Here is a 24,802-nt window from a genome sequence, read left to right as displayed (position 1 = left end):
CCCGCCGACCGGCGCGATTTCCGCCGACCGGCCCCCGGCGATTCTCCGACCCGGTGGGGGGTCGGAGAATCGCGCCCCAGATTAAAGTCATTCAAAAAAAAAGTAATGTTTTAGATCAGATTTTGTTTTTAAATTGCGTGTGGGTTTGCAGTCCCTCGGTTCATTATTCAGGCTAAGTTACTCTTTGGGTTTGGAGGGAGTAAGCCAAACAGGAATGATCGACTTTTACGGACTGTCTACAGGCAGTTGCCCAAGAAGCCGTCTGTTTGCTGGTACCATCTCTGCCTGATTTATATGTGTGTGTTAGGTTTTAAATTGTTCTGTCCCTGACTGGCTGAACCAAGTCGTTGGTGCATGTTTTAGCTCAGAGATTTGGCTGAGATCTGTGTCTTGGCTCCGAATCAACTCAAACCTAACACCTGTCTGAGACAATGCGTGTCTTGTTAGTTGCCTGTGTTGCCGGGGTCATATTTACACTATTTGGAAAAGGGAAAAGGGGATTCAAAAAAAAAAATTATAAAGTAACTGCCACAAAATCCTGAGGTAAACCTATGGCCGTTGCGCTGTATCCGACACGCAAAACAAACCAGCTGAATTAAAGTTAACCAGACAAAAACAAAGCTCCAATTATGAAAAACATGTCAGCTTCTTCTCTGTGAGTCTAATTGAGATGGATTTGATCGGCAATTATAAATTATACTGTAAATCCAAGCATCTCATTATCCAATTGTTACTCTCGTCACTAGGCCGAGTGGAAGCTGACAGCAGTTGAGGTAGAGATCGTTCCTTGGCTTTCTTCGAAGGAGATAGAAGGAAAATGAGGCAAACCAGGATGTTTTCTTGTTATTTGCTGTGGGGTGGGTAGGGGCCTCACCTGCATGAACCTCACTTCATTTTTGCATTGAGAGCCTGCTGTCGATGGCAGGTGTGGGGACTCCTACTATAGGCGGCACGTTAGCACAGTGGTTAGCACAGTTGCTTCACAGCTCCATGTTCCGATGTTCGATTCCCGGCTTGGGTGACGGTGTGGAGTTTGCACGTTCTCCCCGTGTCTGCGTGGGTTTCCTCCAGGTGCCCTGGTTTCCTCCCACAGTCCAAAGGTGTACAGGTTAGGTGGACTTGCCATGCTAAATTGCCCCTTAGTGTCCAAAAAGGATAGGTGCGGTTGCTGGGTTGCGGGGATAGGGTGGAGGTGTGGGGTGCTCTTTCCAAGGGTCAGCGCGGAATTGATGGACCAAATGGCCTCCTGCACTGTAAATTCTATTTCTGTCGAGAATACACTTTCAAGGACCCAACTTCTGCTTTGCAAACCGTGTCAGAGATGCACATTTCATGAATTTCAGCGCTTCCTTTCACATATAAGTGCAGCGAATGGAATAAACATGCAGAATCTATTCCACGTCTACATGCTTCAGCATTTAAATAGCATCATGTTGGGATGATTGTAAATGCCTGTTGTGACCTGGGCTCAAGCAGTGAGAGGAAGTTGAAAGAAGGAAGAGTACTGTTATTGTTAATTGGCATAGAATCATAGAATCTCTACGGTGCAGAAGGATGCCATTCGGCCCATCGAGTGTGCACCGACCCTCTGAAAGCACAACCTACCTATCTCACCTTATCCCAGTCACCCAATATCCCCATTTAACCTATTGGACACTAAGGGTCAATTTAGCATGGGAAATCCACCTAAGCTGCACATCTTTGAACTGTGGGAAGGAACCGGAGCATCCGGAGGAAACCTACGCAGACATGGGGAGAATGTACACATTCTATACAGACAGTGACCCAAGGCTGGAATTGAACCCGGGACCTTGACGCTGTGAGACAACACTGCTGCCACAGCGCCCCCCCCCAACTGTGCCACTGTACCATAACTTGAGATTACTTGTTTGATAACAGTGGGGGAGATAGATCTCTCAGAGAGGGGAGGTGGCTGTATGCTGACTAACCCTCTCTCCCTCTTCTTAATTTTCAATTACTCAATGTACTCGATCTTACAAGAGGACCAATGACTGCCACAACCTTAACATTCAGCACTATAGGACCATTGATCCATAGAAAGGTCATGGCACAGAAAGAGGGCCATTAGCCTATCCACCTTAGATGTGTTAATGAATCAGGACTAGGGTCTGAATCCAGTGTCTTCTGGAGCATCCATTGCTCTTCCCAACTCATGAATCCATTGTCACTAAAATTGAGAGCATGTGCAATGTCAGGAGCCCAGGCCCCCATGAGTCTACAACATGAGCAAAAGCAGCTCAAAAGGTCAATCTGAAAGAGCAACACTCTGAGCACATCTTCTGGGACAACCCACACCTGACAAGTTCTGAAAGATCACTTTTTATTGTCATTGCTGCACTAATCTTTTCCCCACCCATTTTCTGTTTGATTTTTCCCCCTACCTTCCTGTTTTGAAGATATTCACTCCTTGCTATGACACAGTTTCACAACCATCAGGCACCCTCCAGTACTGGATCCAAATAGAGTTTACGCAAGTATAAACCTTGACGATAAACACCAGCAATTTTCACTGCCAAAGCTGAGTCGTCAGCTAACATCTACAGATGGACAATTCCAACAGGGCAGGCATGCAGCGGGTCTCTGGATAATGGTCAGGAGCAGACCCTGATGTCCCCTCTTTAAGCCAATCATGGCACTGACGTCTGTTCGAAAGAGAGCTGAGCACCCCATCATTTGCCCAGAACACCTCAAACACTTTGAATCACATCTAATGAGATATTTTTTAAGCACAATTACTCTTGTTATCTAAACAAACACAGTTGCCTGTTGTCTAATTTTATTTTGGTGTGGTTGTTTTCGATGGTGGGGAATGTTGGTCGAGACAGCGAGAAAGCTTCTTGCTCTTCTTTCGATTGTGACACTGGATCTTTCCCAGTGAACCTGAAAAGGAGGAGGGGCACCTCGGCCAATGCAGCTCCAACTCAGCCATTGTAGGCTTTGTGCTCAAGTCCAGAAGTGGACTAAAAGGTGGGGCCATGACCACATGAGCCTGTGTGATACTAAGAGCACTCCCACCACTCTTACTGCTGAGATCGGCTTTGCAGGGGTCAAACCTGAAGACTCGTGCTACTCACCGTGACTTGTGCTTCTCTCTATGCCACGTGCTACTCTCCATGCCTCATGCAACTCTCCATGGTCTCGTGCTACTCTCCATGGTCTCGTGCTACTCCCCATGCCTCGTGCTACTCTCCATGCCTCATGCTACTCCCCATATTCGTGCTACTCTCCATGCCTCGTGCTACTCCCCATGCCTCATGCTACTCTCCATGGTCTCCTGCTACTCTCCATGGTCTCCTGCTACTCTCCATGGTCTCGTGCTACTCTCTATGCCTCATGCTACACTCCATGCCTCGTGCTACTCTCCATGGTCTCGTGCTACTCCCCATGCCTCGTGCTACTCTCCATGCCTCATGCTACTCTCCATGGTCTCGTGCTACTCTCCATGCCCTGTGCTCCATGCCTCGTGCTACTCTCCATGGTCTCGTGCTACTCTCCATGGTCTCGTGCTACTCCCCATGCCTCGTGCTACTCTCCATGCTTCGTGCTACTCCCCATGCCTCGTGCTACTCCCCATGCCTCGTGCTACTCCCCATGCCTCGTGCTACTCCCCACGCCTCGTGCTACTCTCCATGCCTCGTCCTATTCTCCAGGCCCCGTGCTACTCCCCATGCCTCGTGCTACTCCCCACGCCTCGTGCTACTCTCCATGCCTCGTCCTATTCTCCATGCCTCGTGCTACTCCCCAGGCCTCGTGCTACTCCCCACGCCTCGTGCTACTCCCCATGCCTCGTGCTACTCTCCATGGTCTTGTGCTACTCCCCATGCCTCGTGCTACTTCCCACGCCTTGTGCTACTCTCCATGCCTCGTGCTATTCTCCATGCCCCGTGCTACTCTCCATGGTCCCGTACTACTACCCATGCCTCGTGCTACTCCCCACGCCTCGTGCTACTCTCCATGCCTCGTGCTACTCCCCATGCCTCGTGCTACTCCCCATGCCTCGTGCTATTCTCCATGCTTCGTGCTACTCTCCATGCCCTGTGCTACTCTCCATGGTCCCGTGCTACTCCCCATGCCTCGTGCTACTCCCCACGCCTCGTGCTACTCACCATGCCTCGTGCTACTCCCCATGCCTCGTGCTACTCCCCACGCCTCATGCTACTTCCCACGCCTCGTGCTACTCTCCATGCCTCGTGCTACTCCCCATGCCTCGTGCTACTCCCCAGGCCTCGTGCTACTCCCCACGCCTCGTGCTACACTCCATGCCTCGTGCTACTCCCCATGCCTCGTGCTACTCCCCACGCCTCGTGCTACTCCCCATGCCTCGTGCTACTCCCCATGCCTCGTGCTACTCCCCACGCCTCATGCTACTCCCCACGCCTCGTGCTACTCTCCATGCCTCGTGCTACTCTCCATGCCTCGTGCTACTCCCCATGCCTCGTGCTACTCCCCACGCCTCGTGCTACTTCCCACGCCTCGTGCTACTCTCCATGCCTCGTGCTACTCCCCATGCCTCGTGCTACTCCCCAGGCCTCGTGCTACTCCCCACGCCTCGTGCTACTCTCCATGCCTCGTGCTACTCCCCATGCCTCGTGCTACTCCCCACGCCTCGTGCTACTCCCCATGCCTCGTGCTACTCCCCACGCCTCATGCTACTTCCCACGCCTCGTGCTACTCTCCATGCCTCGTGCTACTCTCCATGCCTCGTGCTACTCCCCATGCCTCGTGCTACTCCCCACGCCTCGTGCTACTCCCCATGCCTCGTGCTACTCCCCACGCCTCGTGCTACTTCACACGCCTCGTGCTACTCTCCATGCCCCGTGCTACTCCCCATGCCTCGTGCTACTCCCCACGCCTCATGCTACTTCCCACGCCTCGTGCTACTCTCCATGCCTCGTGCTACTCTCCATGCCTCGTGCTACTCCCCATGCCTCGTGTTACTCCCCATGCCTCGTGCTACTCTCCATGCCTCGTGCTACTCCCCATGCCTCGTGCTACTCCCCACGCCTCGTGCTACTTCCCACGCCTCGTGCTACTCTCCATGCCCCGTGCTATTCCCCATGCCTCGTCCTACTCCCCACGCCTCGTCATATTCTCCAGGCCCCGTGCTACTCCCCATGCCTCGTGCTACTCCCCATGCCTCGTGCTACTCCCCATGCCACGTGCTACTCCCCACGCCTCGTGCTGCTCTCCAAGCCTCGTCCTATTCTCCATGCCTCGTGCTACTCGCCAGGCCTCGTGCTACTCCCCAGGCCTCGTGCTACTCACCAGGCCTCGTGCTACTCCCCACGCCTCGTGCTACTCCCCATGCCTCGTGCTACTCTCCATGGTCTTGTGCTACTCCCCATGCCTCGTGCTACTTCCCACGCCTTGTGCTACTCTCCATGCCTCGTGCTATTCTCCATGCCCCGTGCTACTCTCCATGGTCCCGTGCTACTCCCCATGCCTCGTGCTACTCCCCACGCCTCGTGCTACTCTCCATGCCTCGTGCTATTCTCCACACCTCGTCCTACTCTCCATGCCTCGTGCTATTCTCCACACCTCGTGCTTCTCTCCACGCCTCGTGCTGTTCTCCCTGCCCCGTGCTCCATGGCTCGTGCTACTCCCCATGCCTCCTGCTACTCCCCATGCCTCGTGCTACTCCCCATGCCTCGTGCTGTTCTCCACACCTCGTGCTACTCTCCACGCCTCATGCTGTTCTCCATGCCCCGTGCTCCATGCCTCGTGCTACTCCCCATGCCTCGTGCTACTCCCCATGCCTCGTGCTACTCTCCATGCCCCTTGCTACTCCCCTTGCCTCGTGCTACTCCCCATGCCTCCTGCTACTCCCCTTGCCTCGTGCTACTCCCCATGCCTCGTGCTACTCTCCATGCCTCGTGCTTCTCTCCATGCCTCGTGCTACTCTCCATGCCCCGTGCTCCATGCCTCGTGCTACTCTCCATGCCTCCTGCTACTCCCCTTGCCTCGTGCTACTCCCCATGCCTCGTGCTACTCTCCATGCCTCGTGCTTCTCTCCATGCCTCGTGCTACTCTCCATGCCCCTTGCTACTCCCCATGCCCCTTGCTACTCCCCATGCCTCGTGCTTCTCTCCATGCCTCGTGCTACTCCCCATGCCTCGTGCTTCTCTCCATGCCTCGTGCTACTCCCCATGCCTCGTGCTACTCCTCATGCCTCGTGCTACTCTCCATGCCTCCTGCTACTCCCCATGCCCCTTGCTACATCCCATGCCTCGTGCTACTCCCCATGCCTCGTGCTACTCTCCATGCCTCGTGCTACTCCCCATGCCTCGTGCTACTCCCCATGCCTCGTGCTACTCCCCATGCCTCGTGCTTCTCTCCATGCCTCGTGCTACTCCCCATGCCTCGTGCTACTCCCCATGCCTCGTGCTTCTCTCCATGCCTCGTGCTACTCCCATGCCTCGTGCTATTCTCCATGCCTCGTGCTACTCCCCATGCCTCGAGTTACTCCCCATGCCTCGTACTACTCCCCATGTCTTGTGCTACTCCCCATGCCTCGTGCTACTCCCCATGCCTCATGCTACTCCCCATGCCTCGTGCTACTCCCCATGCCTCGTGTTACTCCCCATGCCTCGTGCTACTCCCCATGCCTCGTGCTACTCCCCATGCCTCGTGCTACTCCCCATGCCTCGTGCTACTCTCCATGCCTCGTGCTACTCTCCATGCTTCGTGCTACTCCCCATGCCTCGTGCTACTCTCCATGCCTCGTGCTACTCCCCATGCCTCGTGCTACTCCCCATGCCTCGTGCTACTCTCCTTGCCTCCTGCTACTCCCCATGCCCCTTGCTACACCCCATGCCTCGTGCTACTCCCCATGCCTCGTGCTACTCTCCATGCCTCGTGCTACTCCCCATGCCTCGTGCTACTCCCCATGCCTCGTGCTTCTCTCCTTGCCTCGTGCTACTCTCCATGCCTCGTGCTACTCCCCATGCCTCATGCTTCTCTCCATGCCTCGTGCTACTCCCCATGCCTCGTGCTACTCTCCATGCCTCGTGCTACTCCCCATGCCTCGTGTTACTCCCCATGCCTCGTGCTACTCCCCATGCCTCGTGCTGCTCCCCATGCCTCGTGCTACTCCCCATGCCTCGTGCTACTCCCCATGCCTCGTGCTACTCCCCATGCCTCGTGCTAATCTCCATGCTTCGTGCTACTCTCCATGCTTCGTGCTACTCCCCATGCCTCGTGCTACTCTCCATGCCTCGTGCTACTCCCCATGCCTCGTGCTTCTCTCCATGCCTCGTGCTACTCCCCATGCCTCGTGCTACTCTCCATGCCTCGTGCTACTCCCCATGCCTCGTGTTACTCCCCATGCCTCGTGCTACTCCCCATGCCTCGTGCTACTCCCCATGCCTCGTGCTACTCCCCAATACCTGTGCTACTCCCCATGCCTCGTGTTACTCCCCATGCCTCGTGCTACTCCCCATGCCTCGTGCTTCTCTCCATGCCTCGTGCTACTCCCCATGCCTCGTGCTACTCTCCATGCCTCGTGCTACTCCCCATGCCTCGTGTTACTCCCCATGCCTCGTGCTACTCCCCATGCCTCGTGCTACTCCCCATGCCTCGTGCTACTCCCCAATATTCGTGCTACTCCCCATGCCTCGTGTTACTCCCCATGCCTCGTGCTACTCCCCATGCCTCGTGCTACTCCCCAATACTCGTGCTACTCTCCATGCCTCGTGTTACTCCCCATGCCTCGTGCTACTCCCCATGCCTCGTGCTACTCCCCATGCCTCGTGCTACTCCCCATGCCTCGTGCTACTCCCCATGCCTCGTGCTACTCTCCATGCCTCGTGCTACTCCCCATGCCTCGTGCTACTCCCCATGCCTCGTGCTACTCCCCATGCCTCGCGCTACTCTCCATGCCTCGCGCTACCCTCCACGCCTCATGCTGCACTGTGACTGAGTCATGAGGAAAGCTTCATTTTCTCATATTGTAATTGGAATCTTTTCACAAGGCTGCTTCCAGGCACTGCACTGCCAAGGTACCATTTTCTGCAAATCTTTCGCAAATTGTCATACAAAAGAGATGATGAAAAATTGTGGAAAGATGTGTGAACAGGTAGCCTTTTGCCGTGAGTCCATCCTTTGGACCAGTAAGCTGACAGCACTCAGCAGGTTTCAGCGCTTACATGTGCTCTGTTACTTTAATATCAGAGTGGCATTGCACATGAACCAGGCTGATGCTGTGACATTTGCTGGAAAGCACTCGGGCACTGTTGTGAACAGGCAGGAGAGAGCATAAACTGTTTAAATTACTTTATTTGCATTGACTTTCTAGCATTGACATTGATTATAATTGGAACAGCAGCACCCTTATCCCCTATCCTTCGATTGTAAGCTGAGGCATTTACTGAACCTCCCCGTTAAGCTGTTTTTCAATTAGGAGAAGTCTATAGTGTATGTGCCTAAAAAACTAGTCGGGGTGACACGCAAGGGCTGCCCCAGTGCTATCCAATTGCTGTGATTCACAAAGCATTTCTTAAGGAGAGGCCATGGTGGGATTTGAACCGGCATCCCACGAGGATTATACTGGATTTCTGAATTACCAGCCCGGTAACATTACCACTGCCCTACTATTTCTGAAGCACCTCATATGCTGCACATCAATTCTCAGACAAGAGCAGCAGTGAATGATCCATTGACCATGCACTGCTAGCCCATTTGGTATATAAGAACCAGGGTAAATTGACTCACCTACCAATGTATTCTCCTTTCTTGAGGAGAATTGCTTCAGAACCATTCAGCATCACCTCACCATGGGTGTGAAGCCACTTAAATCAGGAATTCTGGACATGTACCCAATGTTTTTTTTGTGATGTACCAACATCGGGCATGTACCAATCAGTCACAATTTAATTGAATGGTGGAACAAGCTCAAGGAGCTTAAAGGCCTTCTGCTATTCCAGTGTAACATACCGTGCCACTCAAATGTAGAGCAGGTGAGATTGATCGGGTGGTTCAATGCCAATCAATGTTTCAATGTTTGTTTTACAAATCACGGGCTTGCTATCTGTGAATAGTATAGTCCGGAAAGTGTGGTTGTGTATGCGTGTGTGTGCACGCGCAAGTGAGAGAGAGCGAGACAAAGCTATTCTGTAAATTTACACCACAAACATTTTGGGTGTAATATTATTGTGGAATGCTATTGCATAAAACTTAATGCCCTTGCCTAATATTTCTGACTCCTCTATTTTAAGGGAGGTATTCATCCATTTACTTAATTGGGTTAATGACTACACTAAAACATTTAGGAGAGGCGCTTCAGAAAAATATGCCCCAGAGCCTAATTTCAAGGTGAACGTTAATTGACAAAAAAATAGTATACACAATATGAATTTAGTCTGATATTTATACAGTGTTGGACTCCTAGTGAAGCTTTAAATCTAATTCCTGATCACTGTTATGACTAACTTAAGAATGAATTGACTTTAATTTAGCTCCTCACAAATCCACAGGGCGTCCCAACGGCTTTGCAGCTAACAAATTACCCCAGAAAAACAGCCACTGTTGTGATGAAGACAAACGTGGCAGCCAATTTGCATGCAGCAAGCTCTCCCCCCCCCAAAAAAAACCCACACTGAGATTAATTTGTTCTGTCATTCATGGCTGTCACCTTTGTCTATTGGTTGACTTCCACAGATCGCCATCTCTGCCTGCCCTGTGCTCCCCTTACACATTCCACCCATGTCGACCGCATCCAACCCATTCTACCTGTCATCAATTTTCAATGAGGTAAATGACCAGTTAATCTGTTTTGACGATGTCAGTTGAGAGATTAGTGTGCAACCGAGACATTGAGAGAACTCCCATGCTCTCTTATTTTGAACAGTGGCATGGGATCATTTACATTGATCTGAGCGGATGGGCAAGGACTTGGTTGAACGTCTCATCTTAAAAATGGGAGAGATCACTTGTCGTGAAGTGATCCATCCATTGAGGAGACTTAAACATTGGTTCTGATGGGTAAAGAAAATCTATGAGCACACAACTATCATATCGGCGTCATTCACCCCCAACTATGGTGTGTATCCAATTCTAGCCTTTCTTACCCCTCAGAAATAGATAGTTGATCACTTGCTGCAGTTACTTGTGGACAATTGTGCACAAAATGGCTGCCAACAGTCGCTGTATTTGAAAGAAGTTCATTGTACATGAAGCACTGTAAGATGTTTCTGGGAGATGTGATACATAAATGAAATGAAAATTGCTTATTGTCACAAGTAGGCTTCAAATGAAGTTACTGTGAAAAGCCCCTAGTCGCCACATTCCGGCCCCTGTTCGGGGAGGCTGGTACGGGAATTGAACCGCGCTGCTGGCCTGCCTTGGTCTGCTTTCAAAGCCAGCGATTTAGCCCTGTGCTAAACAGCCCCTATGGGTGCAACAGTTTAATTTATCCTGACTACAAGCCTTCCAAGTAATTTGCAATTGGGGTTTCCCAACAGTTGAAGGCATAAATAATGTTCTTCCATTATTATCAATGACTCAGTCATAATCCTGTCTGTGCCTGAAGTGGTGATTGAGTGTTTTCTCTGTTATTGCCAAATAATCGTTTGAGATTACTACACCCTCATTAAAATTGTGGAAGCTGTTTAATGAGTGTCAAAAGAATTTTAACCACAAATTATGATAAAATATTTTTCATATTTGTTGGCGATCGCATCCATGAGAATTGATGGCGCCTGGCTGACACCAGTGCCATCACCTACACAGTGTCTGCAACCCACACAGACTTGCTGAAAGATAAAACATGTTCATCTTTATTTTTTAAATTTCAGTATTTATCTAATTATCTCCTGTTTCTCACACGATCCCAGCGCTGAATAGAAGTATCAGGATTTCCTGACCTACTGCATCATTCTCATGCCTGGGGCCTGCCTGGCAGATCCTAGAGCCAGTCGCAAGAGTAGAAAAATGAAATGGAGCTGCAGACTGCTCAAGCTTACCTGTGGGCCCAAGCTGCATGAAGGGCCCTCAGAGATTCTGGTTGTCAATCTTTCTGGGAGCAAATATCTCAACCATACAATTCCAGGAATGAACAATGCGGGGCAGCTGAAGACCTTATGGTCCATCCAGCTGACCTACTCCTGCCTGCCCCGACCCTCTGGAATTTTATGCTGGGATGGATGAGACTTAGGCTGGCCTGCCAGCCCTTTCCCTGAATGAGGTCCTGATGTGGCCAATAAATGACCACTTAGGGACTATTTCTCACCCAGGCTCAATTTATAGGCTGGTGTGAGGGGTTCAGGGGAAGGGATCAGCCTGAAAAGCGAGCCTGCTTGGGCCTCAGACAGAAAGGAAGTGGGAGGGCCTCCTTTTAACATCAGATGCCCCTTTCCCTCTCCAACGTCTTCCCCTGCAGATGCTCCCTCCACCCGGGCCTCTCAACCAACACCCCTGCCTCACATCTGCGCAACCCTCCGGGCTTCATGTTCCCTACCCGCCCTGGGACCCCCCACACTTCCCTGGTCCTGGACTTTGGAACTTAGCTGGGGGACTGCTAACAATCCCCGTCCTGTCCACTACAGCTTCTGGGGCACTGCTGGAATGAGAGAACATGACAGGGTTCAGTTTATATTGCACATGTGACTGTAGTGAGGAATCGATCAGAGTACATTACTGGTGTCACATACTGGCAGAGCAGTGGTGCCCCATTTGATGTCTGCAGCTCACTGCTTTGATGAGAGTGAGGTGCCAAGCCTTAATATTAGACCTGCCTTGTGCCTATCCAGCCATGCATGGAAATCATTCCCCGTGCCCACCCCTGTCGCTGCCCGTTTTTTGGGCACAAGCAATTTTTTTCCCTCCACCTCCATAACACAAAAGTTGCAACATTTGACGGCTATGTTTGTACGCAGCGCGGTGGAGGATCATTAAATTGATCTTTTGCAATTGCATTGATTATTGTTCTCCACTGATTTCACAACAATTGTATAGAATGTGTCAGATAGGTCATGTGTCGCATAATAATCATATAGAATATGTCAGATAGGTCATGTGTCGCATAATAATCATATAGAATATGTCAGATAGGTCATGTGTTGCATGATAATTGCATAGAATGAAATGAAATGAAAATGAAAATCGCTTATTGTCACAAGTAGGCTTCAAATGAAGTTAATGTGAAAAGCGTCTAGTCGCCACATTCCGGCGCCTGTTCGGGGAGGCTGGTAGTAGAATATGTCAGATCAGTCATGTGTGTGCATTATAATCGGACAAAATATGTCAGATAGGTCATGTATGTGCATGATAACATCCGATCATCAAAAGGACCATTTCATCTGAGGTAATCAGTACTTTAATACCATCAGTTCATTCCTAAAATATCGTATTGACCACACCATCTAGGGAACTCACTCTGAATTTGGATCCACAGTAGATTGACAGAGTTAACATAATGGCCTCATGTAGAGTTGTCAAAGTTTCCCGGGGAGTGAAGGGGGTGGTTGTGTAAGAATGAGCTGAAGGTCACTGCCCCCCTTCTCAAGTTGTCCATACACACCCATTAGTTCCTCAACACCTCATGCAGAAAGATGGATAGTTCCCATTACTGCGGATGTGAGGAAAAACCATGGCCGGGATTCTCCAATCCCGCGGCCAAGTTCTGACGCCTGCGTGAAAAGCGGCGCAATCACTCCGGCGTCAATGGTCCCCGATAAGGAGGAATGCTCCCCGTCCTTTGGGGCTAGTTCGGCGCCAGAGTTGTCCCGCCAGCTCCAGCCGGCGCGGAACGGCTGGCGCAAGTTTGCGCATGCGCGGAATGGCCAGCGTGATTCCACGCATGCGCGAAACGGCCGGTGTGATTCTGCGCATGCACGTGGGTACCCGGGTAATATGGCGGAGCCCTACATGGACCCGGCGCAGAGGAACATAGGCCCCCACGGAACCAGCCTGCCCGCCGATCGGTAGGCCCCGATCGCGGGCTAGGCCACCGTGGCCCCCCCCCCCGGGTCGGATCCCCCGCCCCCCCCCCTCCAGGACGGTCCCCGCAGGCACACCTTCCAGGTCCCGCCATATGGGACTTGGTTAACCTCAGCGGCGGGACACGGCCGAACTCAGCGGCAACTCGGCCCGTCGGGGCCCGGAGAATTGCCAGGGGGGCCGCTTTCAACAGCCCCCAACAGGCGGGGTGGCGATCCTGCGGGTGCCCGAGAATCGGTGGCGGAGGATCGGTAAGCCGACGGCGGGGCGCGATTCCCACGTCCCCCCGGGGATTCTCCGACCCAGGAACGGAGAATCCCGACCCATATGTCTGTAGCATCACGTGAGATTCTGTAGCAGGGCGGCTGGGGTGGCACATTGTTTAGTCCTGCTGTCTACGGCTCTGAGGACCCGGGTTAGATCCCGGCCCCCGGTCACTGTCCGTGTGGAGTTTGCACATTCTCCCCATGTCTGTGTGGGTCTCATCCCCACAACCTACAGATGTGCAGGATAGGTGGATTGGCCACGCTAAATTGCCCCTTAATTGGAAAAAAAAATTAGGTATTCTAAATTTCTAAATAAAGAGATTCTATAGCAGGACGCTCACTCGCACGGGCGTGTGTGTCACTTATATGTTAGCTGGAAAACTGGCAACTTGTGCATCTGCTTAGAGAACAAATTGCACATTTTCTAATTTCCGTGAATGACTTTCCAATAACACCACATCATCCCTCCATCTCTTTGTTAAATATAGAGTGCCTTTGGTTCTTTTCACCTGGGTTATATTAACAGCCAGTCATGCTGCTGGCTGGGATAAATAGATCTAATCAGTACACGATGGAATTTGTGAGACTCCTGCTGTGGAATTGATGCAGTTTAGCTCACGCAGGTGCTCTTTAGCAGTGAGCATACTGCAGTGACCAGAACACCATGTTTGATGAAAGATGTACCTGACATAACTTCTAAAAATAACACAGGCAGCAAACTTTTTCTGGGGTCAAATTTCAGACACACAATCTAGTGGCTGCTGTTTCTCTGGCGTGGTTCAAGTAGATTTTGTCCTTTTGTTTTTCTACATATTTCTTGTGGAGGTTTCAATTGAAACAAACCAACACTTTTTTTTCTCTTCCCCCTCCCCCCTCCATCTCTTCACAGATACCAGACACATACAACCTTCCCCGCCATGGACCTACGACCAGTCGTACCCCTATCTTGGCCAGATCTCGACACCCTCCATTCATCCTGCGACACCCATCTCCCCCGGGCGAGCAAGTGGGATGCCGGCAATCACAGCAGAACTTTCCAGCAGACTTTCAGGTGAGCGCCAAGCCTTTGGAGGTTAAAGCAGGTCAGTCGGGGAAAGAAACAGAGACATTGCAAATGTACTGGGCAAGGTTGCCTCCATGAGTTTACTGCAGGTAGTGCAGGCCACAGATTAAATTGGACTGACGGATTGGCTAATATAAACCAAATTATATGTTTGTATTTATTTCTATAAACACAAATATTCATGCTTGGTTCCCTAATGAGCTCTGATCACCATGACACATTTCAATATATACCTCGTACAATATTTATGCCGCAGCTCAATTAAAGCAAATTAGTACCTTAATTATAGACTAAATTTAAGAGGCCTTGGAGTCGTCACTAAGTCTGAAACAGACTTTGATAAATAAGTAATTAAAATCAGTGAAGCTCATCATAATGAGGAACAGGAAAGAGCCTCTTTTTTTCTCATCAGTTGACAATCTATGAACAATATAATAGGACCACGCAAATTTAAATAGTGCGATTTCTGAGAATGTGACATACTTAACAGGATGTTAATGCTGGAGCGAAACAGGGGTGTTTTTTTAATCAGCAGAGGTATTTCATGCATTGATAGACCAGCAACCACAAAGAACTGTCATGATGAGGGCCCTTCCGATCTTCGTTAATGAAGAATATTAACCAGGATTATTACATGCAGAGTGTTCTGTGGTCGTGCGAGTGAGGTGCAGGGCAGATGTTTGAGTAATGTGTTTGGAGGCAGGTTGAGGCTGTGAGGTCAATTTATGGACTGGAGGTTATGTCAGGCTGGAGAAGGAAGGATTGCTGTCATTGGGGCTGTTTAGCACAGGGCTAAATCGCTGGCTTTGAAAGCAGACTAAGACAGGCCAGCAGCACGGTTCGATTCCCGTAACAGCCTCCCCGAACAGGTGGTGGAATGTGGCGACCAGGGGCTTTTCACAGTAATTTCATTTGAAGCCTACTTGTGACAATAAGTGATTTTCATTTCATTTCATTAATGTATTGTATGTTCAGCCTTTAATAGAGCTATTCTGATCCCTGTGAATATAAAAACAATTGGTGGTTTTAGGTGCCAGGGCCTTGTAGGATGTGGGTTTGTACCTACATATTTGGTGAGATACCAGCCTCAGAAATGGAAATTAAAATGTTTGGAGAGATTACGGACCTAATCAGACAAAAATGGCCACTGAGTTCAAGAAGCAGACCCCAAGAGGTCTGAGCAAAAGTGTACTCATAATGATAGGCTTTAGGGGAGGGGGATGTTTACAGGAGTTGGTGAGGTGGAGGGATTTGGGGATGGAATTCCATGACTGAGGGCATTGGGGCAGATGCGGAGTCAGTAATGTGAGCGTCGCAGGGACAGAGTGCCCTGGAGGGGCTGGTCACGGGTCTGAGGCAAATTACAGATGCCAAACGGGGCAAAGCAACGAAGGGATTTCAACAAATATGAGAATTTTAAATTAGAGTCCGTGAAGATCTGGAAGCTAATCTAAGTTAGTGAGGGCCTGGATGATGGCTGAACATTAACTGTTACAGGTCAGGGTGCAAGCAGAATAATGAAATTTACAGAGTGCGGAGGACAGAAGAGCAGCCAAGACGAGTATTGGAATAGTGACTCAGATAGTGAGAGTTTCAGCTGTGGATGGGTTGAGGCAGGGCTTAGGAATTACAAAGTAAGAAGCAGAGAGGGTGCGTGGAGTTGGAAATTCGGCCTGAGGTCAAATTAGATGTTATGGTTGCGAGCAGTTAGTTTCAAACTGAGACAAAGGCCAGAGGGTGAGAATGGCATTGATGGCCAGGATATGGGCTTTGTCTTTGGGGGCGTCCCATGGCCTTGGATTTATCAGTGCTTAGCTGGAGGAATTACAGGAGCAAATGTCAGCCAAGTAGTCTGACAGTGGAGGGGCCAAGAGAGGTGGTGGAGGTGTAGAGTTGGTTGTTGGCCATATAGATGTGGAAGCTAATGGTGCTGCTAATTGGGCAGCATGTAGATGAGGAAGAGGAGGGGCGGGGCTTCAAGTCCTTGAGGATACTCCAATGAAGAAATCTCGCAGGGTATGGAAGAGAAATCATAGCAGGAGACTCTCTGGCTATGATTGGGTCGGTAGGGCCGAATTCTAGGGAGGACAGTCCACTGAGCTGGACAACATATGAGAGGAGTTGGATAAGGATAGTGTGGTTGACCATTTTAAAGGCTGCAGAGAGTTTGGGGGGAAGAGGAGGAAAATGCACCTTGGTTATGGGCACAATGGTGTCAACATCATAAGCCTCCCAGCAGATGGTGGTTGACACCAAAGAAATGCTGTGTTCAGACCTGTCCACAGACCTCTTTCACAAACACACCCGATATACAGGAGCAACCTGTAGTGACTCATTCTCCCGTGTTTCCTCTACCATTCCTTTGTCACCTCCACACTCAACTATTCCAAATAACTTATAACAGCTCTTTATAAATGTGGCCAATTTGAAGAACTTATCAAGTTAATAGGAAGCTGACAGCATCAGAGGAATGATGCACTCACAGGTGGGAGGGCACAGCATGTTCATTCTGTGAAATATGAGACAGGAGAAACAGGATTTCCCAAGGGAAAATAAATCTCAATAGCTGGGACTTTGTTCCGTCCAAGAAGATGCTTACATTTACAAGATCTACAAGATGCTCTGCAGGAACTCGCCAAGGTTCCTTAGGCAGCACCTTCCAAAACCACGGCCACTATCATCTTGAATGGTGAGGGCAGCAGATGGGGACAGCGCCACCTGGTGGTTCCCCTCCAAATCACTCTCCACCCCGACATGGAAACATATCACCATTCCTTCGCTGCTGTTGGGTCAAAATCATGAAACTCCCTCCCTAACAGCACAATGGATGTACCTACACCGCAGGGACTGCCCTGGTTCAATAAGGTAATTCACCACCACCTTCTGAAGGGCAATTAGGAATGGGCAATAAATACTTGCCTAACCCTAACACTACACCCACATCCAGTAAATGATTTTTTTAAAAAGTAATATAATCTTCACTCTTATTTCCAATTATCATTAAAAAATTTAACTCAGATAAAACCGACATTCATTAAAGCCAAAAACTGTCTGCCAGACATTGTTGAGGAAGTTATAGTTTGGCTCGTTTTCACTGTGTCTGTGTTAAACAGCCTGGTTGCTTCCACAAAGCTGCCACACCTTGTCTGACAGACAGCTTCAGGACTTGTCACCTGTGGAAAACTTTTCATCTTCCTGCCAAATCATAGTTGCAGTGGATCACATGGATCTGAGTCACACTGCAGATTCTGTCCGACTGGCTGCTTGAAAAACAACCTCCAGTTCCTTAAGGCGTTCAATCTTTGAGTGCAGATAAAACAGCATGTAGATATGTGCAAGGTGATTTCAGTCAAATGGAGAGAGAGAGAGACCGAGAGAGAGAGAGAGAATTCCACAGCAAAAGGTGCAGACATCTATAGAATCCCTGAAGTGCCATTCAGCTCATCGAGTCGGCACCCACCCTCTGAAAGAGAATCCTACCGTATCTGACTCCCCCGCCCTATCGCAATAACCCCATACCACCTAACCTGCCCCAGGGATTCTCCCCTCCCCAGCGGGGTGGGGGGTTCCGGCGTAATGGAATGGCGGGAACCACTCCGGCGTCGGGCCGCACCTTTAGGGGCCAAACCCTCACCTTGAGGGGCTAGGCCCGTGCTGGAGTGGTTTCCGCTCCGCCGGCTGGCGGGAAAGGCCTTTGGCGCCACGCCAGCCGGGGCCGAAAGGTCTTCGCCGGGCGACGCGGGTCCGCCCATGCGCGGGAGCATCAGTGGCTGCTGGCGTCATCCCCGCGCATGTGCAGGGGAGGGGGTCTCTTCCGCCTTCTCCATAGTGAAGACCATGGCGAAGGCGGAAGAAAAAGAGTGTTCCCACGGCACAGGCCCGCCCGCGGATCAGTGGGCCCGATCGCGGGCCATATCGCTCCGCGCCCCCCCCCCCCCCCCCCCCAGTACCCCGGAGCCCGCCCACGCCGCCTTGTCCCGCCGTTCAAAAGGTGGTTTGATTCACGCCGGCGCGACAGGCATTCCAGCAGTGGGACTTCGGCCCATCGTGGGCGGGAGAATCGGCGGGGGTGGGCGTGGCGTGATTCCCGCCCCCGCCGACCGGCGTGGCACGATTCCCGCCCCCGCCGAATCTCTGGTGGCGGAGACTTCGGGACACGGCGGTGGCGGGATTCACGCCAGCCCCCGGCGCTTCTCCGACCCGGCGTGGGGTCGGAGAATCCCCCCCCCGATTCTCACAGGCACAGATCCATCTCCTGACTGTTGAGATTCATTGTGCAATAAATTACCTCAAGTTGCACTGTCAACACAGACATTGTAGTTTAATCATTGTGTACTTCAGTGGATTGTATGGAAAGAGCTAAATTGAATGTGTGCCTAATTTAACGCTTTGCAGACTGGAGCAGCATTCCTGAAGTAAAATCTAGGCTGTACCTGGACTACAGCGAATTGAGCATAGTTTGCATTAGAAAATATCTTGAAGCTTCAATTCTCCTTCTACACGATGCACATTAGCTAAGTGCCTATAGGATATGGTAGCATATGGTTGTTGCAGTAGACTGGAAACCCCAAATCCTTTCATTTCTAATCCTACAACAAATTCAATAAATTCTGGTAATTTACAGGCTGACACCAGGAAAAAAAGGAGCAGGAAAAATGCCAGATTGTTATAAAATTCCAAAGGTTTCACTAATCTTTACCTGGGCGATAGAAAATGGCACTAAATGCAATTTGAAATGGCCAGTAAATACTTATGCTGCCCACATCCTCGGAACAATTTCAAAAATAATTGCAGACTCAAGCTGAAGGAGACAATGTGTAATTACACAATACCCACCGGCAGAGCTAAGAGTTTGTCACTTAGACAGGGAAAGAGGCACGAGGAGCACTGGTGAAGAAGAATTGCATTTATATAGCGCCTTTCACAACCACCGGATGTCTCAAAACGCTTTACAGCCCAATGAAGTGCATTTGAAGTGTTGTCATGTAGGAAACAGGGCAGCAAAGTTGCGTGCAACACACAGCAATCTGATAATAACCGGATCATTTACTTGGGTGATGTTGACTAAGGGATAAACATGGGCCAGGACACCAGAGATAACACCTCTTCTCCTATGAGATGGTGCCGTTGAATACTTCACCTGCACCCAGCCACATTCGGAGGATGACACCTTTGACAGTGCAACACTGTCTCAATAAGTGTCAATCTTTTGAGCTCAAGCTCTGGAGTGAGGACCTTGTGACTCTGAAGTGCTACCAGATGTAACACAGCTAACACTGAAAGGAGGACTTTTTAACTGCCTATCCTAAAAAAATACATTCAGCGTTTGAATTCAATTACTTTGTCCACTAATTTGAACAAAATCCAAAACATTAAGAAAACAGACTGAGGACTTTTCTTTACAAAGGAGAGTTAAGCATCATGAGCATTTCTTCTGCATGTTCTTTGTTGGACTACAGTTGATTTTGACAGAAAAAATCTGAACAGCTGAACTCTGCTTTATACTTTACAAAACAGGTTTGGATTTGTTTGGAGAGAAGTAAACAGCTTTGTTAGAATTTTGCAGGCTTTTGTTTTCACCCTGTCCTCATTTCAAAGAATTTCTGGGAAGAGTGCGTTTTTTTTTTCTTCTAAATTTAGAGTACCCAATCATTTTTTTCCAATTAAGGGCAATTTAGCGTGACCAATCCACCTAACCTGCACATCTTTGGGTTGTGGGGGTGAAACCCACGCAGACATGGGGTCGGGATCGAACCCTGGTCCTCAGCACCTTGTGCAGCAGTGCTAACCACTGTGCTGCCCCTTTGGTTTTTTTTTGTCTATTTTGACCAATGTTTTTTGCTGCAATTAGTCAGTTTTTAAAAGAAGTTCCAAATTCTTAACACAACTGGGAAATCTCCGAGCCATTAAGTACAACACGCCTCACTCACCAAGAGCTGTTGGTGTGGGTTAAATGTTACTCCGCCCAAAATTAAATGCTGCATCGTAACCCACGGAATATTGTTCCTGAGCTCACCTGCACAGCCAGGATGGGGGGGGGGGTGGGGAGGTGGGATCTGTGTGTGCCGGCTTGTAAGATTAACCATACAATTTAAGTTCTGTCCTTGTGGATATTATTCCACCTGTTAACTGAGGTGATCTCCACATTCAAACTGCTTCTATTCATAGTTTGACTCTCCACCACAAATCATTCACTCTTTTCTCTCCCCCCAACCCCACCCGCATTCCACCCCCCCCCCATACAGCTGTAAAATGTTATTATTTGATGGTATTTGGTAGGTTTGCTCAAGGGGATAAAAAAAACTCCTCCATGGTATTTCAACCTTTCAACCTGCTCTTCTTCTAGAAAAGTAAAATATGTACACGAGTAGATTACCAGGGAATGATTTTTTTAAAAAAGGTGCAAGACTTGAACATATTCCTTTTGTTTGCTGAGAACAGGTCCCAGCATTAGAAAGAATGTCACTTTCAGCTTGTGTAAATGAGCTTGACTGATTATCTTGAATTGGTTGTTAAGTCACGATAATCAATCGAGCTCCTGCTCGGGAGCTTGGGGAGGCTATCGTTTCCCATTGCTATCTCCAAGGCAATGTCTCGGCCAATCAGAGTCAACTTGCCAACCAATCAGCACCAGTTCTCCTGTCGTGTCAATTGTTGTGATCATTTGAAATTTGGCACTCTTGCCTTTCTCTTCTGACGAGTCCAAGACAAAAAGCTTCAGCAACATGTCTCACTACTCAGCAGCATTCAAATTCTGTATTACCAAGCAACTTTTTAAGTAATAACTTGATTGTCAGCAGTTAACTAACTGGTTCTATATTTCCATGCAGGTGCCTCTGATCTAACAGCATTTGGTGACCCAAGAATGAGCATTGACCGCCAATTCTCAGCCCTTCCTTCTCTCTCTGATGGTCGCTTCACAGACCCTCGAATGCACTACCCAGGACCTTTTGCGTACACACCCACTCCTGTCACTACTAGCCTAGGAATTGGCATGTCCGCTATGACAACTGCAGCACGCTACCACACGTACCTGCCTCCCCCTTACCCAGGCTCTGCCCAAGGTCAAACTGTACCCTTCCAGACCAGCTCTTCTCCTTACCACCTGTACTATGGCACTTCGGCTGGGTCCTACCAGTTTTCTATGATGACGGGGGGAGACCGGTCACCACCCCGCATTCTACCGCCCTGCACTAATGCATCAACAGGATCCAGCCTCCTCAACCCAAACCTTCCCAATCAAAGCGATGTTGTGGACGCAGACGGGAGCCACAGCAACTCACCAACAAATATGAGCACCACAGGGAGGCTGGAGGAAGCAGTCTGGCGGCCGTATTGACTATGAAAACATCTTTATCTCAATCAGAAAGCCTAGAGATCCCTCCATCAATGGCAAAGCAAGTGCAAGATTCCCAGGAGACTTGGAAACATTGGGGGCACTGCGAAGGACTTGATCGGGATCATTGAGTGTGAAAGGAAAATATTGTGTTTGTTTGGTTACCCGTTGCCAAGTTTGTGTAGTCAGACAAAGGTTTATGTCGTCCTTGAAGGTTCATCTGCATTGTTTTGCATCTAGTGGCAAAAAATCTTTTTGTCTCGCACCTTACCTTTAATGAAGCGGCAGGTTTTTTTTGCCTGATCTGTATTTTCCACCTTCCTAATGGCACTGAGAAAATAAACAAATGTTGTTGCCTACAGATTAAAAGGAAATCCCCAGCTTACCTTTCTCTCTCTGACATCGGTTTCCTTTCTCTTAATGTTTCAGCCTCAGTTCCCAATCAAATTAACTCCCGTGCTGCCAGTAATTCCATCAGGGCAGATACTTCCTTTTTTTTCAACTAGAATTGCCTTTTTGAAAAAAGAAATAGCCCCAAAAAAGGCAACAAACACTTCTGTTAACGAAATGAGGTAGATTTCAATTACTGCAAATGTATGCAGCAATGCTTGCCGCTATTTTGTGCCTCATTTCAACATTTGCGTTATTTACTTAACTTTTCTACTGGCACGATACATCAAGGCAGGCCGAGATTGCTTTAAATGCACTAATATTTCAAATGTATTTTTATATGCTTTCCAATTGGTTTATATTTAATAAAAATGAAACGGTGGCTGCCTCCCACCAGGAGGGTGCGGACAGAGAAGACAATCACCAGGCCTAACCGTCCTTAACTCATTTTTTGGAGAGGGCGGTGTGTGTTTGATGCAGGTGAGATGCACTAATTCATTCCCCTCCTTGAGGCAAAACGATGCACTCCCGTATTGTAGAATAGAACAAAGATTACTGGCCAATATTACCTGTTCTCTGAGAGCAGTTGTTCCATGTCTGTTCACAGAGGACAAATGATCATGGTGGCAACTCTAGCGGACTTGGGAGCCATACATTTGGCAGACTCGTTTACCAGTATGGGCAAAGTTAACAGTCGGGAGCTTGCAAAGTACGTTGATGCAGAATGAAGAGGCATTGACAATCTTCTGACCCTTCTTTCATTTGGTTTCTTCCTTCTTCCAGAGTCAGATGGGTTGTCCCCTCAAGGAGACATCTCAAGCTTTGGTTGGCCCGGCAGTTAGTGCTAGTAGAAAGGCGTAGGTAGCATTGCCAGATGTTCGCCAGTTGGCACTAAAACCCCAGTGGACCTGTTAAGCTTTACAGACATATATTTGAAAGAAGAGAGATGGTCAGTCAACACTGCGATATCAAATGGCTCCAGATGCCATATGCCAGAGGATGACAGGCAGCGGATCTCAAATCCATCTGCGTTCTGCCCTGGCTACTGGACCCAACTGCCAACACGTCGTGGCTTAGTAGTAATTGGTTGAATGTTATTTAATTTACATTGTGAGTGTATTAGTTCATTTGTTGGTCGACACAAAAGATAAATGGAAGCAGGACTTTAAATCAGTGTTTCAAAGACTGAAACATGATTAAAATGAGGATGGTCCCGGGCTGCAGGCAGCAAAACAGTTGGATTTGTTATTTAAAACTTTGATTTCCAAGAGTTCCTTATTGATTCTTCAAAACAATATAGAAGGGGCACTTGTGTCAATTTGCTACCTTACTATGTTAAGATATGCCAGCTGTCTTAAATATGTATGCAGTGTGCTGACTAAAGACTGGATAATTTACATAATTCGGATGAGCTAAAAACAATAGTTATCAGTTTCTTGAGTCAAGCTCATTATTGTATCTATATTTGGAAATAATCAAGAGGTTTTTTTTCTCTAAAAGAAATTTTCCAGCTATCATCGCTAATAATTGTACAGACACCACCGTGCTTCAGCCTTTTCTTTCCCAAAATTTTTTTTTTCCCCAAACAACTTCTCAATTGCATTTGCAAAAATCCTGTAGTTTATGGTGTTTTTTAAACCTAGATGTTGTAGGTGTAAAGTTACATGCATTAAGAAAGCACTTCTTGTTCTCTGCAACCCAGCTATAAGATGCCTTTTCTCCGGCACAGCAGGTAACTCCCGCCGTGAATGGTATCCAGAGCGGCTGGACTGCTGCAGGGTTTCTGATGGACCTATCGACATTCATACTCTTTGTACCAAAGTTTGTTGAACAATTTCATAGTTATATTGTGGCTGGCTAATAAATTAGTTTGTTGGACAAGCATAGACTTGCATCGTTTATTATCTTCCTGGGAGCTGATTTCACTCTCTCCCTTTCATGTCTCACCCCTCTCTCCTTACCCCCTCTCCCCTCCCCCTTCTCTCTCTCTCTCTCTCCCCCCCCCTCCTTTTCCCCTCACTCCTTCCTATCTCTCCTCCTCTCTCTCCAACGGCCCCCCCCAACTTTCATCCCCATTCACCGTTCTCCTTCCCATTCCTCCTCCCCTCTCTCCAATCGCCCCCTCCCTCCCAACTTTCATCCCTCCTGCTCCTTTTCCCCTCGCTCCTTCCCATCCCTCCCCCCCTTGCTCCAAACACCTCTCGTCCCAACTTCTACATCCTTTCCCCTTCCTTTTCCCCTCTCTCCCTCCATTTCCCCCTCTCTCAATCCCATCCCGCCTCTCCTCGCTCCACCGCTCTCCCCTCCCAATCTTCACCCCCCTCCCCTTGCGAAGGCTGTCTGCTCACATTGGGATAGTCATTCTGCCTGATACCTAGCAACAGACCTCAACTCAATCACCTTATAACCTTTTGCCCACACATGCACATTTTACAGCACAGATCACAAACCACTGAGTAGGAGACAGGTCCATGACTGATTTTACCCCTCTCTAACCTAGGAGCTCTGAAATTATGTGGAACATTGTCGAAGCCAATTCAACAATACCTTACCCCAATCCAGCAAGGAGTGGGGATAGGGCCCTCTGGGAAGCCTACAGTGGCTAATTACACAGGGAATGGCTGTTAAGTATTGCTGGTAAACGTATTGCTAACTATTACAGTTCTCAGTTAAACTTGCCAATGATTCTGCTGCAGTTTCTAACTGTTCAGCATGAGTAACTGTGCCCATCAGCATCAATACTGTCAGCTCTCAATAGGGAGAAATTATTCAAATGTGAGATTTACAATGTGC

At 49.1% G+C, this 24,802-nt stretch overlaps 1 protein-coding gene across 3 annotated transcripts in view; it reads left to right on the top strand.

Moving 5' to 3' along the window:
• The window catches only part of runx1 (RUNX family transcription factor 1), a 268,198-nt gene extending 244,308 nt beyond the window's left edge, over nt 1-23,890 (top strand). For all 3 annotated transcript variants that reach the window (XM_072513389.1, XM_072513388.1, XM_072513390.1), the window contains 2 exons: nt 14,110-14,271; nt 21,114-23,890. In XM_072513389.1, the coding sequence (XP_072369490.1) occupies nt 14,110-14,271; nt 21,114-21,622 (671 nt within the window). In that variant the 3' untranslated portion in view covers nt 21,623-23,890. The remainder of the gene's footprint in view (nt 1-14,109; nt 14,272-21,113) is intronic.
• The last annotated feature ends 912 nt before the right edge of the window (nt 23,891-24,802 follow it).

Source organism: Scyliorhinus torazame, chromosome 8 (assembly GCF_047496885.1).
Source record: "Scyliorhinus torazame isolate Kashiwa2021f chromosome 8, sScyTor2.1, whole genome shotgun sequence".
Lineage (NCBI taxonomy): Eukaryota > Metazoa > Chordata > Chondrichthyes > Carcharhiniformes > Scyliorhinidae > Scyliorhinus > Scyliorhinus torazame.
The sequence above is the reverse complement of the archived record's forward strand: the minus strand, read 5'-3'. Positions and strand labels throughout refer to the sequence as shown.